We start from the raw sequence: 18914 nt of genomic DNA on the forward strand, positions 1-18914 counted from the left end.
GATGCATTGTAATTCTGCATTTTACTGAGATATGTATTTTTCAATTTGCGTGTTTCGAATTGCGAGATAATTTGTGCGTTTTATTTATTTAAAAAAATAAATAGTTTTAACTTGCTGCTTTTTGCAAGATCAGATCTTTATAATAACCAACCAATTTATTATCTGGTTTTCCACCTTATTTCAATGACAAATCGTCAAATAAATCAAGACAGTTTATCTGTCATAATAAGAAATAATCCGCTGTTTTCCTTCATAAGGGGCCAAATGCAGAGCGCCTGAATCACCCGAATTAAAAACGTAATTTGATCTCTCTGGCCTATTTTACTGTCACATACACCTTTAATAAAACCATAGTGGGACACAAATATAAAACAGCTCGTTTTATTAGCTCTTTAAATTAGATCAAAGACAGAAATAAAAAAATCAGATCACAGATGTTATAATCCAGTGTATTTCAAGTGCATTTTTTTTCCAATTAAACTGTAATATATATATATACTATATATAAATGTTATCATTTTCTCTTTTTTTTCATGATGTAGGCCTAAGCATGGTAAAGAAAATCAACTCAAAAAAAAAAAAAAATGTTCGCATCCTTTAAATAATATTATTCAAGTAAAATCGATGGAATGTTTTCAATGTAACAAATGTCATGTACCATCAAAATGTAAACTTTTTAAGAAAATTTGAAAAAGTCCATTGAAACAGGTGAATCAGACTACCACTGATGAAGTATAAATAAAGAAGAAAAAAAAAAACGGTTTCTACCAGATAAAGAAAGAGTTCAGATTTAAACAGGTGGATCCTATTTACGCGTCACAGAACAACATTCACAATTCCAGACCACTTGAATCACAATCTATGGATGTATTTACAGTATAAAATGTACAGATGTGTGTTTAAATTTTTCCAAAAAGTGTTGTTGTTGTTGTTTTTTTTGTTTTTTTTTAAATCTATCACGGGGCTTTATTTTAAAGCATTTAAGGAAATGTAGGATTTAGGCAACCGAGCTGCAGCCATGGGATTTAAAACGTGCTCCTAAAATATCCACACCGAGAGGTGCACAGCGAGGATTGCAAAATAAAATGTAACAAAAAAAGAAAAAGAAATAAAAAGATCATGTTTGAAGAGGCTGGGCCAAAAAGAAATATTCAACAACAGAGGATAGTCACATTTCACAAGACTTCTGAAAATCGGTTGGCAATATTTTCTGTCCTTTTTTTTTAAGAGCTCGTTCGGCCTCTTTAACACATTTTTTTAAGACGAGGTGAACTCGGGATTGTTTAGTTACCTCAGAGTTTCTCCAAGCTTTTGGGGTTGGTCAGTATTTCTCTCGCCAGTCGCCAAGTCTGTTTGGCTGCGTTCTCCAGGGCGGAGTGAGGTTTTCCCTGGAACAGGTCTAAGTTAGGCAGGAAATAATGCGGACACCTTCTGCACTGCAAACACGAAATAAGCTGCAATAGTATCCCGTTCAGGCGGTCTCCCAGGCAGTTCTCGTCCCAGTCCGACTCCCTGGGATGCTTCTCGCACTCGTAGGAAACCAGAGTCTTCATGTGGTAGTTGTTGAGCGGCTGACCCGGCAGCTCCAGGTGCCGGTCCCGCAGCGCTTTCAGCACCGACAGGCACTTCTTCCTGCAGCCGCCCAGCAGCAGCCGGTTCTCGGCCTCGGCGAACTGCAGCACCCAGGCGTCGCTCTCCGCCGAGCTCTGCTTGCCGTTCAGGGAGTAGCACTCTTTGGATAAAAGGTTGAAACCCTCCGCCTTGACCTCCGCCACTCGGTTCGGGCCCGGCCACGGGATGTGAGGCAGAGGCCAGTGCGCAGCGCTCCGCGGCCAGATGCCGGTGCACTTGAACGCCGGCGTGATTTGCACCACGTATCTGTCTCTGATGCGCAGCTTCACCTCGCTGGTGTCTGCGACCATTTTGACAACATCTCTGTAGCTGCATTTATCAACCGCCTGCGCGACCAGCGTCTGAAACCTGGAGCGGATCTTGCGCGCCGAGAGGTACCCGGAGGCTGTGATGAACTCGACCCAGAGAGACATGCTCCTCTTGCGGCCGTCGCTGAGCTTGAGCACTGCGCAGCCCGGCAGAGAGCCGTCGTCCACAAAGTTGAACACTCCCATCTGATTCAGATAGAGCACAACCTCGAACTCGGTGGGCGAAATGACCTCCAGTCCCTCGAAGCGATTATCCATTTCACTGAGAGAGCTGATGAAGCGGGGCTCCTGCACCTCCACCTCCTTCAGGACATCCGACACCACCTTGCACACCTCCCGGATGGTCTTGGAGATAGCAGCCTTTCGAGACTGACATTTCTCGTTGTAGTATTTGTTGAGGTGATACACCAACTTTGCCTGCGCGGCTATCATATTCGGGCAGAGATCCGGGTTGTACACCGGAGTCTCGCAGTAAGCCGAGGGATCCAACGCGGCTGTTTGTACGGGAGCCAATTTTAGAGAAGAAAGAGAGCTATTTAAAAAGAAAAAAATATATATGTCTATTTATAAGACAACTATTTAAAGATGTGCGCGGGGCACATGCGTATTCAGCATATCACAGCATTCGCAGCTGCATTGAAGTGATTGCTGCAAATCCTCCAAATGTTCAGAATATCGCGATTAAAAGTCCATTTGGATCTTGTTCTGTTGCTGGAAAAAAAAAAAAAGCTCCTTTTTGTGTTTCTCTCTGATCACGGTGCCGGTTTTGGAGTCCGCGTAATTGCGCAGAGTGGAGTGTGCCGTCCTGACGCAGACGCCCGGTGTTGCTGTGTTTTACAACAGGAGACACACACACACAGACACACTCTTTATTATAAGGGAGGAGTTGAAACCAAGATGTCCAATGGCTGTTCAATGCGTCACCGCAGTTTATCGAAAACAAATTCATCCCCGGGTGTTATATACAAGTAAAGAGTAAAGGTAGTGGTAGTTTGTCGAGGAGCGGAAGCACACCTACGAATTTGGAGAGAAAAAAAAAAAGTGGTTTTACTGCGTTACCTTGCTTTTTATGGACTTTATCTTCAGCTTTTTTTTAATCCGATCTGTTAAATCAAATATAAAACAATAGGTGGGTGTAGATCTGGTTAGTATTGATAAGTATTCTATGTTTTTCATACTTGGCTCATCAGGTAAAATTAAAATCGATAAGTTATAGGAAGATGCTTTGTCAGAATATGTATTTTTCTTAAAAGTTTTTGGGGCGTTTTGTTCTCGAATCCGGATATTAATGCAAAAAATACGCACGGTGTATTTCATTAACAACATCTTTTAGTTTCAGTTTGATTACTGAGATTTTGTGAGATTCAGGTTTTCTTTCTCCTGGAAAATGGAAAAGCTCTTGTGATTTTTATAGTATATTTAATACTTTGTGTTATTTACATCAGAAGAGTTTATAACAGTTTCTGTAACGAGTTTGTGCGTAAAGGAGAGTTTGTTTATATTTTATTGACCTTAAACGATTACTACGTATTGTATTTTTTCAGTCTTAATTTGCATCATGAAAGTTTCAACGAGAAGATAAATAGATGGATACTACTTTTGAAAATGCAGTATTTATTTCCTGATTAGAATTTTAAGCGTTTAATTGCGTTTACTAATATATTCACAATGATAAGAATAATAGATTAAAGATTATAATCGTTGTAGGAAAATGCTCTTCTACCTTTTTTGTAAAAATAAATATTTGAATTATTATCGATTGTCTGTAATCAAACTTAATTACTCAAATTATTCGACAAACTTAAATGATCTATAAGCGTTTGTTTTACAATCTCTTAGAAGTAGGCTAATAATAAAGCCATCGTTATGAATTAAAACACATTCTGCATAGGTTTATTTTTTGAAAATAAAAATAAACTTAATGAATGGCGGCTATTCCAGAACTGTAAAGATGGGTGTAGTTGATAGTTGCACGATTCTCAATAAAGGCATCTTGCTGTAAACCTTCTCTGGCTCTCGTCATTGCACTGGCACTCATCTCACAAAGGTACAGTCGCGAGCTTTGAAGAGTACTTCAAAAAAGATGAGGCTGCACGGATCAGATAAGGAACACAAAAGCATTTACACTCATCTCTGCTCCAGTCGGTGCTGCATATGACCAGACATTATGGGGGCAAAGCGCTGCTCGTCAGCTCCGGCTCGACGTGGAGGCGGTGGAGTGTGCGGGAAGGACCTTGATAGATAGGTGACTCCCATTATCCTCCAGCCTGTCATGAACACACTGCCAGGAGCTGCTTGGCAAGCGCCACTGATAATTTCACACTGTTACTAGGCAGAAAAAAAAACACACAGAGATATTGAGTTGTGTTTGTTATTTCAGAGATGTGGGTTGGATAATATCTGAAATTAAGTAAAACTACTTTTTTTAAAAGTTAAAGTCTTATTGTGTTTAAATCTGATGAAATTTTACAAAGCAGCATATATTTTTTTTTCTTGTTGACATATTTCTAAAGGATGTGGGGCGCATTATGGAAGGTCCTCATGTGGTGAGAGGGAGCTGAAGGTCTCTTCCCTCCTCAGACTTTGATAGTCTTGCCCTCTTCCTCTCCCACTGTCTGCGGCTCAGCAGGTACTTGCTTTTTATTGAAACCAGACAAGCCTCACTTTGCAGGCTATCTTGCACCAAGTCGAGATACCTCTGAATCCAGTTGCACCTCTGGAGTTTTTTGCCCCGGCCTTTGGCCATCCCCATGCGTGATAGAAGGGGGGGGGGGGGGGGGGGGGGGGGATTTTCATTGAGATTATCACCTCCTAATCTAAAGCATGTGGCCTCGTGGATCTCACAGTAACTCAACCTGCTCGGCAGTCCCATGACTCCAGCAGTTGTCAGGTCCAGCCTACCGACGAGCCAATCATCTGAGCCATATCTTCACCAGTACAACCTCTGTTGTTTATTCCACCGACCCACGAGGCGATCCGAGGCCCTTGCATGTGATATATGGAGTAGTGATTCTGGTCCAGGTCTATTTCTGACCCAGCAAAATGCGTCAGTTTTTTGTGTAAATCAATACAATGACTTCCACTTCCCCTGATTTTGCACGAGCATGTGACCCTGTTTTGAAGGCCTCTTTGTTTCCACAGCATGCCTCTGCACTTATTCATTTTCTCTCCGCCATTTTTCTTGTCCCTTTCTTCTTCCGAGACTGATAGTCCTGCTAACACGGGTAGACACAAGTTCAATGGTACTCGTCTGATGGCACAGTTGCCCTTTGATGATGTCGCTCGTGCTTTGGCTGAATTTAAATTATGGCGATATGTGGCGCCAAAGTCATCGTGTGGATGTTTCTTTAGTTTCTCTCATGTCTTCCTCGTTTTGTTGCTTTTAATTGACGCGCGTTTTAATTTACTCTTTTCAAGTTTGGTCGAACACAGAATGCAACACCAGATTGAATTAAAATTAACATATAACCATACATGTTGATGCTATTTTTTTTAACCACACCCATCTTTTATAGTTCTGTCTAAACACTCATATAATGTTGACTTTAAGTTTCAATTCCAGCATTGAGGGATTTTTAAGCTGGATCAAGACCTTTTTTTGGCCAGCAGTCCTCTAAGTGGCATTATAATTACAGATGGTGTTTTATTATTATAATAATCCTATTACAGAAGAACAAATAAGGTCTGACGTATGGTTTTCATTACGTTTCTGGGGTTATTTTTTTTTTTAAATGAGATAAGTCATATCCAATACAAAGGGAATTTACTAGCTGGCTCCCAAGTTAATGTGCAGATTAGTTAAAGTGGATTTAAAAGGATGACATGTGTCTGTATGAATCAGATTAAAATAAGTGACCCTTCAGAGATGTGACTCTCAAACTGTGAGAAATAATATACACATGGGAAAGTCACTCACAATGACACATTTCCTGTAATTTTGTTTGTCAGAAAATGGAATTGTCATTGGGATTTTTAATAATGGAGCGTTATTATTCTATGCAATATGGTGTCTCTGTAGGAGGCCAGTTAATTTTTGGGCCTGGAGCCTAACTGCAGACCCCCTTTGGATTGCATCCATTCATTTGTTTTCGACCCCACCGTGTACAAGCAACCTCATTTGGATAAGTCAGGAAGATGCACCACATGGCCGGAGGCACTCAGAGGCTCTCTGAGCCACACAAATCTCCAAATGTTCAGGCTTGATGGGACATTTTGAGTACGGAAAGGTGTGGAAAAGTGTAAATTAATGAAACTTAATTGATTGTCTCAGCTTCATTTGGCCCTTCACCCCTCCCCTCTGCAATATGGTACGCTTGTCAGCCCTGGTGATAAATTGCATGCATGTATTTGCATGAATTTAGCATGAATACAATTTAGGTTCGGTTTGCCAAAGTATCTAATAAATGTCCTGTTTGTGGCAGGAAAAGGAAAATACAGGTTTAGCAGTTCAGTGCACTTTTTCCATCGCTCACTGTGTACATAGAGGCAGAGCAGCAAAGTCCTGCTGGGCTCTTTTATTTTATCAGAACAAAGTTGTATTTAGAAGAGTAGCAGATAAATATCGCACAGGATCTTTTATTACATCAGAAATGTGCCTTTGTGTTAAATCCTGTTGAATTCACTGGTGCTTACTAAACGTGTATATATTGTATTCAGATTATAAAAGGGACCCTTCAGCCACACTGGTGTTATTAATCTTAATGTGTAACGTCGAGACGTCGCCCAGCTGTAATCATCTGCTCACTGACCTCATGATGCTCATGTAGGATCCTCTCCACAGCCCTTGTGTCTGAACCTTTCAAAGCTCCGACTGAACACGACTCCCTCGCACATGTCATGTGAGCGAGCAGAAGGAGCACATTGAAGCAAAGAGAACAAAGCCAACAGAAGAGTCCGGGGCACATCCTTTGGTTTCTGGAGGTATTGGTAATCGAATGCTGTTGGTGGGGCCTGTGATGAAATTAGGTGATGTTGCCTAAATAAGGGATGAAGGGTTCATAATTGCCAGTCTTGGAGATCTGAGGTGCCGGGTGCCAACTGTCAGAGCAGGGCTAATGATGACAAATGTCTCTCTATGCAGATTGCTGCAGCAGTGCAGCTGAGGAAGAACAAGAAAAGAAAAATGCAGAGGGCCTAACAAGAGAAAGCTTGTGTGCACATATTTAATGACCTACATGGAAATAACCCTCCCTAACCGATGGGCTGCCTTTGAATGCAATAAAGCTTGATGCTGTTTGCTACCTCTGCAGTACCCAGGACTGATATTAATAGCTGTTAGTGTTTGTGTTTTCAGAAAGGCACTACATTGTCCCTGTGTATTTTCAGCCATTAGCTTTCTCTGGAGCTGAGGCTTGATGGAAAAATGTAGTAAAACATTGAGAAAGGCGTATAACTCATGTCAAACAGTCTGCTTCTGGTTAACACAGCTAAACTCTTGTTTGTTAACATGGCTTTAATTTTTTATTTTTTTTTTTATTTTTTTTTCTTCCCAGAAGTGTGCTTGATTTTAACCACCTTTGTAGCAGAGAGCCATAAATCTGATTTCACTTACTGTGACGTAAGGCTCATGCTAATAAAAGAGCAAACGCAGAGTGCTGCATGGCCAGATTTCCCCAATTTGTTGCATGAATGGCTTTTGAAAGGGGTCCCTCTCTGTACAAAGGGAGTCTCGTCTTTGTTTGGTTTCGCCCCATCTGTGTCATCTGGTGGTCTGTGCAGGAGGGTGGTGTCTCGGGGTGCTCCCCAGCGGCGCTGCCAGTTGTTTTATGGACTCGTTGGAGTGGTGCGGGGAGTTCATAAGTTGGCCGGCCCATTGTATGCCGGGCCCAGCTGACACGTGTGAATTGACTCCAGCATATTGACAGATCATTTCCATTAATGAATCGGAGGAGTCTGCCTTGTTTCACCCTGTGATTTATGCCCTCACTTCATCATCCTCCGAGCTCCGGGTTAACTAACAACCCGCCGAACCGCTCAGCCCCTAATTGCACGATGAAAGAAGTTTGCTTTGTTCAGTCGCTTCACGCGTGGATGGAGACGCTTAAATATTCCTTATATTATTACAAACGTGTGATTAAGAGAATATATACAGCAGGAAATCAGAGGATTATTTGAAGATTTTACAATGCCTTTGACATTTCTTTGATATTTACACCTTGGATTAAATACTTTTATTATGTTTAACTTACTAGTAGAACTTTTTTAGATTTAATAAATGATCAGTCCTTAATGTTTTGGATAGCAGGGAAAGTTTGTTATTGAAGATCTACTGGTTTTGAGTGAAAAGCATCACTAATATGGCCTGTTTTAAATCAGACATGAACACATAACAGCAAATGATCACATCTGAGCTCAACTAAACACCAAATTCTCCTTATTTGAGCCACATTTGTGTGTCTAAAACACATGTGAATGAACAGTGTACAAAAAAATTCTAACAATGATGCACAATTTTTTAAAATCCAAGCAAGTTTTTTTTTTGTCTTATTTTGCAAGAATTTGATTTACTAATATTCATAATAATTTTCATTTATCAGTGCCTTTCAGGACACCAAAGGCCAGTGTACACAATGAAGAGTTAAGATACAGTTAAAAAACCATCGTAACAACATTAAAACATTCAGAGATTTGCACAAGACCAACACTTTGCCTCACAATGGGTCACTTTTGATCCATTTATGTATATAAGGGTTAAAACGTGCTGAAAACATGCATCACTACTGTCTAGTGTACAACAAATCTTCATAAACAAGAAGTTTGTACTGCTCAGAGAGCGCAGACTTTATTTTTTTCTTCTTGATTTGATCTGAAGCTACGTGTCTTTGTACCCGCCGGTGTCTCTTGCTGGGCCCTGAGCCTGCGTGGCCACCGGCCAGCCTGTTCAAAGCAACAGCCACACTCTGCTGATAGCACCGGCCCCAGCCTGGCCTGTCACCCCCTCCACTGCTGCCACATGGAAGGCACATTTGCTCGCCACCATTTTATGCTGCTGTCACCCTCCCTTCAAGAGCGAGGGGAAGGAGGGGAGGTGAAAAGGAGAGAGAGAGGGAGAGAGGGGAGGTTCACCCTGAGCGGATGCGAGACAAAGATGGCAGCAGAGACATTTTGTCTACTTTCATTAGTTCTGGTGGTGGTGAGCTGTGCTGAATATTACCCTGTTACTGGCAAAGCCACACATTGTGGAGCACAGACGGAGAGCATGTCACAATCAAATCTACCCCACCTCTTTTCCATCTTCCTCACCAGAAAAAAAAGTGGGACATATGGGGCGGGATGCCAATTGCTTATTTTATATGGTAATTAACATCTCTCAAAGCGTGCAATGTGGTCGGTGTGACAAACTTTATCACAGGAATTTACATATATATTCCCAATAAGGTACGGTATTTTAAGATCCACTGCCACGACAAAGGCTGATGTGCTACATGTCATTAGGAGACTGGGATATTAGGTTTACTGGCCTTCACTCATGTGTGATGGTTACGCCGTGACAGTGTCACACTCAGCTAAAGTCAGAACCGTCCCAAATCAGTGTTGTCGTCTCCTTGAGTTTCCACTATCTGGTATCTGTCATTTTAAATTGGGAGCCGACCTAAACCTCAGCGCGCCTGGATCTGTGTGTGTTTTCCTGAATCTGGGTCCGTCCACTAATGCATGTGAGTGAGGGACAGTCGGACACTTGATATGTCGTGTGATGAACTCGATTGTTTTCTGTTGTTTGTGATCCGTAATGCCGGTGCTCCTTTATTTCTGGACTCCTGCCAAAACGACAGACGCCTCATCTGTTTTTCCTGTCTTCATCCCATCCTTTTGTTTACCTAAATAACAACATTCGCACGGTGAGTCCAGGACGTGGTCCCCCAGTGTGTGTGTTTGTGTGCGGAGACGTATCTGAACGTTGCTTTGTCCTGCTGGGCTTTCATCTGCTGGACTCATTACTGCAGTCATCTTCGGTGGGCTCTATTAGAGCAGCTCAGGAGATGGGGTCTCCGTGAAAGAGCCATGATGGACGAAGAAGTGCTGATGTGCATGTTCCTGCCTCCAGGCTTTCACCTGCTCAGGAGCAGCCCCAAGGCAACAAAACAAAACAAAAAAAAAACTAAAACAAACAACACACAGACAAAAAAAGCAGCACTCTCACTCCAGCCACGGCCCAGGAGGGGAAGTCAGGACTCTTTTAAGTGTTACACTGACCTGGAATTTGTGTTTAAACCCCTAAAAAAAAAAGTTTGTGATTTTTTTTAACAATTAGATAAACTAGCAAAGAGGAGGAAGGTACTAAGAATAGACAGATGAAGTTGTGCCGTTCTACCTTGTTAAATCCAAACGGTTTTATTAGGGTGTCAGTTTTGTGGTCCTGGCAGGGCTCGGGAGGTGTGTGAGCAGCGGCGGCAGGGTGAGAGCATGTCGGCTGTTGACACCATCTAACGAAGGGAGGATTAGGAGTTTACAGAGGCAGTAATATGATAGGTCAAAAAGAGGAGGCACTCCTCCACAGCACTTGGCTCTGTAATGAATGATTGACTGGAAAAGGAGAAGCTGCCACTCGCTGGCTGAGTGCTCATCTTGACGCCTGCCGCACCGCTCCACGGCTCCCCTTGATCACGTTTCGCTGCTCCCTTCTCATCTAAGGCAGCAGTCTGCAGGGAAAAGCTGCTTTTCCCTCTTATTTTTCCCTCTAATTTACACATTTAAGACATTTTTGTTTGCTTATTTGCAATTCCTTTTTTTTTTGTGTGTCAGTGAGACTCTTTCTATCAGTCCCACTCTCAGCCCTGAAAACAGCTCAACACCCAACACACTCTCTGTCTCTTTCACTCTCTCTCGCTCTCTCTCTCTCTCTCTCTCTCTCTCTCTCCACACACACACACAACCCCCCCTTTCTCCTCTGTTTGCCTCGAGGCAATGAACTAATTTCAGGTTCCATAATTGCGGTGTGTTGTACACCTGTCTGCTATTAATTCTCCCCTGTCTCTTATTCTTTTTCTTAATGAGATATTATTGTAATTATTGTCATTACTGTTTTTCATAATGAACGTGATTGATGTTGTTGTTATGGAACTATTTATTCTCGATAATTAGTGGGAATGCGTTGGGAACTTCTCCCTGCACTGATCGTCTTGCGGCTGCGGTGTCGGTGAGTGAACTCGGCCTCTCATTCACTCGATCGGCTGACCTCCAGAGTTCCCGCTCCGTGCGCGCTTCGCCTGGGATATAAAGGGCAGAGCCGGGCAGCCCGGTCACCACTGAAAAGCTCCCTGCTTGTAGCCATTTTAAGACCATTACAGCGGTGAAAGGCTCCACAATGGGCAGCGCCGGGCTTTGTTTCAGCCTGTCACTTGCACCCAGTGAAAATCAAATAGTGCTTCGCGCTAAAAGAAAAGGTGAAAAACTTATACTCCCATTTTGGGAAAATCTGGTTGTGTTTTGAAAAGGATTCAAAAAGTTTTCACTGACATGAGTTTGAATGTTATTGTTGAAGACGCAAACTACTGGAAGGAATGCTAAAGAAAAATCTCAGCTGAATGAACAATTTTTTTTTTTTTTCTTGGGGGCCCTCAATCCAATTAGGGGTTTAATAAGGGTCATGCATGGGGACTTCACGCTGCAGGTTGGATCCTTTAAGGGGTGTTTTTGGGGAGTTCCTCCAGGTCCTGGCTCAAGGCTGCTCTCTTTAATGTGTGCTGAGGGGTCCTATGCCCTGGTGAGTCATTCAGACTGTTTGCGGAGCGCCGATGATCTTTTCCGTAATCCTGGAGGCCGGGTCGCGGGATAATCTGACACTGTGGTTACATTGGTTTCTCAGGTGGTACCAATTACCCCATCCCTCACATGTGTCTGCTTCCCCTCTCTCTTATGCTGCACTGCTGGCCTGCAGGGTAATTATTTAGCAGTATGTGGCTAGCGTTGGGATCTTTCAGTAATTTCTCTTTTTATTAACATGTTGGAGCTTTTTCATCAGAACTACCTCCTTATTCCTTATTTTCAGGTTAAGTTTTATTAACTGTAAACTTCCTTCAGATGTGGAATGTGTACGTAAAGGTGCAGCCAAAAAGGCCGTATGGATCTTTTAAAAAGGGCACTTAGCTTATCTTTAATCTCCCCCCATGAGGGGAGAAAGTGGGCAGGAGGGCTCTAGACGTGGTCTTGTCCAGCCATTGTGGGTTTGTTCACATGCTGGTGTGCTTTGAGTGTCTGACAGCCGTTTAACTCCACACGACCTGGTTCTCAAGTGCCATCGTTGGTGCGCTCTTGAATCCTGTTAGGAGCCATAATTACAATTCATGCACTCCCTGCGCCTCTTTGAAGAGGCATTGAGAGAGCAGCGAGGGGCGAGGAAGAGCCTGAGAGAACTCGGGCAATAGAGGCCTGAAGAAGAAAAAAAACCAACCTGAGACTTCCAGTGAAGCTTCCTGCACCATCGCCATGTTGCTAAAACATGGATTTATTTAAACACAAACTGATAAGTAACTGACACGCCATAGAAATGTGCATATAGGTTCTCTTTCTTATCTGAGGAAGTTGAACTATACGTTTCCTGGTGGATCGATTTCATGAAAGTCGCCCTTCTTTCAAATATGCAAACAACTTGTGAATTGTGGTACAAGTGAAGTGAAGCACATTGAATAACTTTCAAAGGGAAAAAGAAGAAAGGGTGAGCATAATGCCTAATAGGTGCTTTAGTAATTTCTGAGTTTTCATAGCTTAATCCGTTCTGAAAAGCCCGAGAGAAGAAAGGCAGCAAATGGCCCTCAGTATTAATTTGATGTGACTTCTGTACAATGAGGGCTGTGGATCTCAGAAGCCCATTTTCAAGCTTACCTTCTTTCATCATCCTCAGCCTTTGGAACTTTCGCCTAAATGTTTCATGAAACTGAGGCTGTAAGCCTCTTTGGTATTCTGTCTTTATAACGCCCGGTTTAAGACTATTATTACACCGTGTTCAAGGCAGAGGAACACATACAAACATTGAAGCTGCTTCTCTATTGTGTGGAATTCAAATTGATTTGGTACAATTGAGAGAGTGCTTGTGTTAAAACACACACATTGTATGGCTCATTTCCCCTCTTTCAATTTAGATTTTTTACAAATGCAAATGAGGGCGAGTTTCCCTCATTCTTCTCACAAATGAGAGCCCTTTTAGGATTTTCTGAGTATTATTTCCTCCTGCTAAAAGCAGATCAAATGATTCACCACTTTTATTAATCAGAGATTTCAACGCGAGAGTTTGTGTAGCCAAACCTCACATGAAAACCAAGCCTCATCACTCACATTTCATCCTGGGATAAAAGTGAAAATGAAAAATCAAATTTTGCTCTGTTGTTTCCAGCATGTGGAGACCCTCTCTCGCTCGTCCTCCCACCCGCGACTTTCCCGTGCAGAAAAACAATTGTGTGAACTCTGAGATTCATGAAACAGTCTTTTTTTTTTTTTCCTTTCTTTGTTTCGAGGAGATAAATCCGACGAAAGATGCAGTTTATAATCAAAGAAGCTGTAGATGATTCGCCCCGGAAAAGTGCAGCATGGTAACGCTTCTCTTGAAAGATCAAGAATAGTGGCAGTTGAACAGAGATCCATTCATGGTGTAATAATTCCAATCGATAAAAGCGGGCCACTTTTTTTTTTTTTTTTTTTCCCTTTGTGTTATTTGGACAAAATCGAGGGGAAACTAGCTGGGGACACGGTGGGTGGGTCAGCGACCCTCGAGAAAACAGCTTGCATTAATATGCTTTAATCCAGTGTAATTAGTCAAATTACAGCACGCCAAGCAGCTTGTCAGGGGGCTGTCGGCTTTGGCAGGCTCACACGATGGCCCGGAGTCCCACTGGACAGCAGCGAGACCTCAGAGCCTCGGCAAAGCCGCCCTACTGCACTTACTTGTACTCCTTTCAGTGCGTTTCCCTTTTTTTGTCTCCATCTTTTTCCCTTTTTTCCTGACACAAAAAAAAAAAAGAAGAAGAAAGAAAAAAAAAAGAAAGTGGGAAGGGCTCTTTCAGTCATGCTACAATGTTTTCACCTTTTCTTGTGTTGTCTCCCGGAGCCCCGGGCTGCTCACTTGGCTTCCCGCCTGCCCGCTAAGGTGGATCAGAAATGATAGGAGGATTCACGGCACGGGCTACAGAAAGTCAGAGTAATTATATCAGCGCTGCACCCCTCCTACGTGATCTTATGAGATGCAGGCTAACTAGTGCGGCTAAGAACCGTAGAGACTGTTAAGACACTTCCTCGTGTGGCGGGATTAGCATTGGTAAAAAGATTTAAACTATATAATTACATGAGGATAAAGTACAAATTATCTAGCGCACTCAACAGCCAGATTATCATCCCCTGCAAGCCCCCGTTCAGCCCCAAGGGGTGAGCCTGGATGACAAAAGGCTCTCATTAGCATAAATTTACAAGCCCCCTCGTTCAGAGGAGCCGATAAGAACCTGTTCCACCTTTGCTTTGGCCCTGAATGGCTTGTTGTGCTTTTGGCAATGACAGATAAGTCAGGGTAATTCTACTTTATGCCTGGAAAAATGATGCTCCAGATTCTGGCTGCGTCCCGAAGGTGTCACCCACGATAATCCTCAAAGAGCGTCCAGCAGGAAGGGGGCTGTGTGTTTTCCACATGATATACTGCGAATGACAGAAAGAATTATATGAAGGAGGACGAATCTGTAACATATTATTAAGCAATTCCCTGTGAATAACAAGGATAAAAGGATAATGGATGAGGGTGTCATTATTACCTTGGTGTCAAGGGAAACGCCAAAGCAAAGGTAGAGAGACAAGATTAATTGAGGACGAGTGAGGCGCTCATTGCTCATCAGGCCCTCTCGTCTAACCACTTGCTCTTTCTGTCCCTCTCCTCCTCTGTCTCTCCGCCTCTCCATCCTTGTCTCATTCTTTCTCTTCTGCTCTGAGCTCCTATTCCTCCCACACACTACCCAAAAAAAAAAAAAGAAAAAAGAAGAAAAAGAAAAGTGGGATTTAAAGCGATCAGCTTGGCAGTCTCAGCAGCAGCCAGAGGAAGCTGGTACCCAGGCCAGGAAGATTTCAGTCATCTTAAGGCTGACAAGTCCCCGAAAACGTCCCATTAGGAAAAGCTTGCTGAAAAGACCCAACACCAAATGACTGCATCCCTTCCACCAAGCTCCTTAGCCAAAGTATCTTCAAGCTGTTTATCTGGATGATATGCTGACTAAGTGTGTTCATGTATGTCCGCAGATGTGGGTTGTGCCCCCCCCCCCCCCCCCCCCCCCCCCCCCCCGCCACAGTCCTCAGTAGCTCTTTTAGTAGCACTACTATCAAGATGCAGAAAGAGAGAAGATTGTATATTAACACAACTTGATGTTGCATCAAAAGACAGAGGGTCATCGCAGGTCACATGAATCTGAGTGTTCAGTTTTTGTCATAAATCCCAGCTTTACTCACATTAAACTTCATTTTCTGTGTTTTTTCCAGCCTGCTGGTGAATTATCTTCACTGACTAACAGTTTTAATAGACTTTCTCCATGATGTCTATACTTACTTTGTTATGGAGCATGTTGAAGTTGTAGAAGACAAATATGCTCCCTTTTAATTATCGGATGCATCACGCCACAAAAACTAATCACGCTTGTGTTCAATCGGTATTTTCTGCTGTTGTAACGATGCTTCTTGGCTTATTTTTGGATGGCTTGTTTGTTTCTCTTTCAAATGGGGCCACATTTGTTAAAATAAATACAAAATGCATTTGTGGGATACACAGCAGAGCTATTTGTCGGTCATGAGCAGAACGACATGTTTTTCACCAATGTGGTAAAATAAGTGAAAGGAACTCAACTAAAGTAGTATGAATACTGCAAATACAGATTTAGTTTATATGTGAAAGTAATTCATTGCAAAAGATTTTACTATAATATTCATAATTGTGTAGCTTTGTAAAGCACATATTTTAAATAATATGTGTATTATATGACAACAGGCATCCAACTATATGTGAAGTGAATCTATTTTAGGAGTTAGTTTATTTTTTACACAGTTTCAACTGTATTTTATTTCTACTTACCTGATTGTGTGAGATATTACCTGAGATATTTGACCTCAAATAATCACGTTTCTCTTTAGAAGCATGCACATTTCATGCAAAGGCTAACTAAGCCCAACACGTGCTCTCATTGTTTAAAAGAAATTACTAAGCATGCTACCCTCACACACCTCACTGCACCTTTTCCTCCAGCCTCTCACAAACTTTCTGAAGGCATCGTGTGGCTTCGTGCCAGACTTTCCATCTCTCTTGTAGGAATCCCACAAGTCAGAGTTACAGTTTTTCGCCTGCATTTCTTGGGGCTTTACATTCCAGCACAGACGGAGCCTTGACTCTTTAAGAGGAGATTGCATACGGGGGAAGCGGCTCCTCCCACCTGTCCTACCATGGCAGTGTGGGAGACAGAGCTGCAGGGCCTGCTAATGTGCGTGAAATACTATCCCTGACATGAATGTTATTGACAAACTTGGCTGGACATTTGGGGCTGTGAACTGCCAGCATATTTAATGCATATTCATCTCCCTTATCCCACTGGTCTTGCCAGAGCACCCGAGCTGTGTCATCTTGCCACACTCCAGCTACCACCCAAATGTATAGTGACACTGATTATGCAAATCTGTATCTTGTTTTCCCCCCAATACCTGCATTAGGAGCCTGCTACTTTATTGAAGTTGAGATATGGTCCTCTCAGAGAGAAACCAAGTGGAATGCAGATTTATTTTTTCTCTCTCTCATAATCTGGGGGAATCTTTTTACATTTTTGTATTTCCGCACATCATAACAGTTGTCACATTAAGGAAGGATCATATGAGAAACGGGCTTTGATGCTCAGGCATACATTATATATTCCTACTGAACGGAAAAGGGATTCACACTGAAATAAAAGTGTGGATTTGGGCATGTCGTGGCCATGTGGCTGCGCTTTATCGTTTCTGTGACTTAATGGAGGTAAACTTGATGCTATTAGCTTCATTTCGCAGTGTGTGGGCACACCTGAGTCACTTTGAGAAAGACAAACACAAACTGTGTCTGGTTGAACTTTAAAACTTCTGTTACTTTCAAGGATATTTTCTAATCTTCCTCTTTGAATCTAGTTTGAAAAGTCTGGGTTTATTCCCATAAACTGTGTGGCTGTTATCTGAAGAATTTATACACCTACGTGTACCGTACGTATACTGCCTGTACGCGTGTTAGAAAATGCCTGAATTGTACTCGATTGCATGTAAAAGCGTTGCTGAAGAAATACAAATTACTCAAAAGATATTCTTTAACCTCCTTTTATTACTTATTGCCGTCAGTCAGTTCAATTTACCTTTATGAAATATCTTCAGTCACATTTCTCAGGAAAACCATGAAGTTTAAAAGATATAAAGCAGGAATTTTCCCTCGTAAATTGAAATAAATTGCGAAAAGAAAAAATGTTTTCTCAAAAGGTTTGACTATTAAAGCTTGGATATATAATTACAGGTACATTTTTACTTCTTCCCTCTAAAATATATAGGTTAAATAGTGACATTTAGCTGATGTGTTTTATGAAAAGATCATTTATTGTGTTTTACTTTTATACGCATGAATCAAAATGTTAAAAGTTAAATTTGTGTTTTTGCTGCTCTCAAAGTCCTCTGTTCACATTTAAAAATAGAGACGGCTGCGGTGCAAGGTGACTTCAGTGTCTCGTCGGAGGACTTCGACGTGTGGACAAGAATGCGATAGTGGATCGATTCTGTAACCTTGGAATTGGAAAATGACCTCCTCTACTATGTCACCCACTATGCGAGACTTGTTTTTCAGTTTTCTCTAAACAAGATGTCGGGGCAAACACAATTAGAACAAAACATCCATCTGTCTTCGTCACGGTTTCATTCAGGGTCTAGACAGGTCGTCATGCAAAAATACTGCTGTTAAAACACCTCAACATGGACGTGGAATAAAAGTGCGCTACCGGACATGACAAAGCGTCATCCCCTGGATGATTGGTTCGCTTTGGAGCGCCGGGTTTAACTCTCAGACAGTTTTGATTTCTGTGACCCGGCCTATTGTGTTGTCTTTGGCCGCTCTTCCACTTAACTGCGCGTGGTTACCTGCTCACTCTTACAAGCACTCTTTGGCTTCCCGGAGTCTTCAGCCTCCTCACACGTTGGGCCCATATTGCCTGAGGTCAGCCGTTGACTACAGTATATGCGGTGTGTGCTGATCCTCCAAATTGCCATGTGTGAAATCCATCCCTCTCGCTCCTGGGGGAGTAGTCATATCACTCAAAATGAAACAGCCTCTCCTATCCTCCCCTTATTCCTCCACTCCTCTGTTCTCTCCGGCCGCCTGGGACCGTGCAGTTGTGCGGCTTTAAAGCGGAAGCCTATTAGACAAATCTGAGGAGAATGCAGCAGAGGTGCAGTGATACCAGGTTGTCAGTGTGCTCCACAGTCTCATATAAATATATCAGTCATGCTGGCTTGGAGGTCTCACTGAATTATATTATTTTCCCACTTTAGTCTAAATGCAGCCGGGAGAGCGTGGGCTGTTTGCTATGGGAGAAAAATTGCATCAGGTTTTAGAGAAAATACTTCGTTAGATTTATTAATAACATCTGTCATTGTGTCTCAGTCAATACGGGGTTAAAGCTATTCGGAAGTCAAATATGATTAGAATCTATTTCCATGCATGAAGCGGCGTCCTATCGCTTATAAGCATGATGTGAGCATCTGCACGTTATTATATATGAGTTTCAGCCTAAACACTGGTGTCACCTGTGCCGCTCCTCATCTCATCTGTCACAATGTTTTCCGTTTTCCTCCTCTGATGTTCCACAGGCAGAAAGCAGCCTGCCCTCTGTCAAATCAAGGAAGGGAGAGAAGGGGAATGAAAGAAAGGGAGGACAGAGACGTTAAATTGTATTACGGGCTATTATAGTGGAGAGGTGTATCTCCCTGCATCTGGCAGGGCGGCGCATGCGCCCGCGGCTC

General features: G+C 42.5%; 2 protein-coding genes across 4 annotated transcripts in view; one reads left to right on the top strand and one right to left on the bottom strand.

Moving 5' to 3' along the window:
• Positions 1-18914, top strand: part of LOC308107712 (neurobeachin-like) — a gene marked incomplete at its 5' end in the record, with an annotated part of 250933 nt that overhangs the window by 180895 nt on the left and 51124 nt on the right. The gene's annotated exons all lie outside the window — the stretch shown is intronic.
• mab21l1 (mab-21-like 1) lies at positions 539-2784 on the bottom strand. The gene has a single exon (XM_080460198.1). It carries the CDS (start codon positions 2370-2372, stop codon positions 1293-1295), a length of 1080 nt encoding a protein of 359 aa, XP_080316324.1. The 5' UTR covers positions 2373-2784; the 3' UTR covers positions 539-1292.

Source organism: Lipophrys pholis, assembly GCF_963383615.2.
Source record: "Lipophrys pholis genome assembly, chromosome: 3".
In the NCBI taxonomy this organism is placed as follows: Eukaryota; Metazoa; Chordata; class Actinopteri; order Blenniiformes; family Blenniidae; genus Lipophrys; species Lipophrys pholis.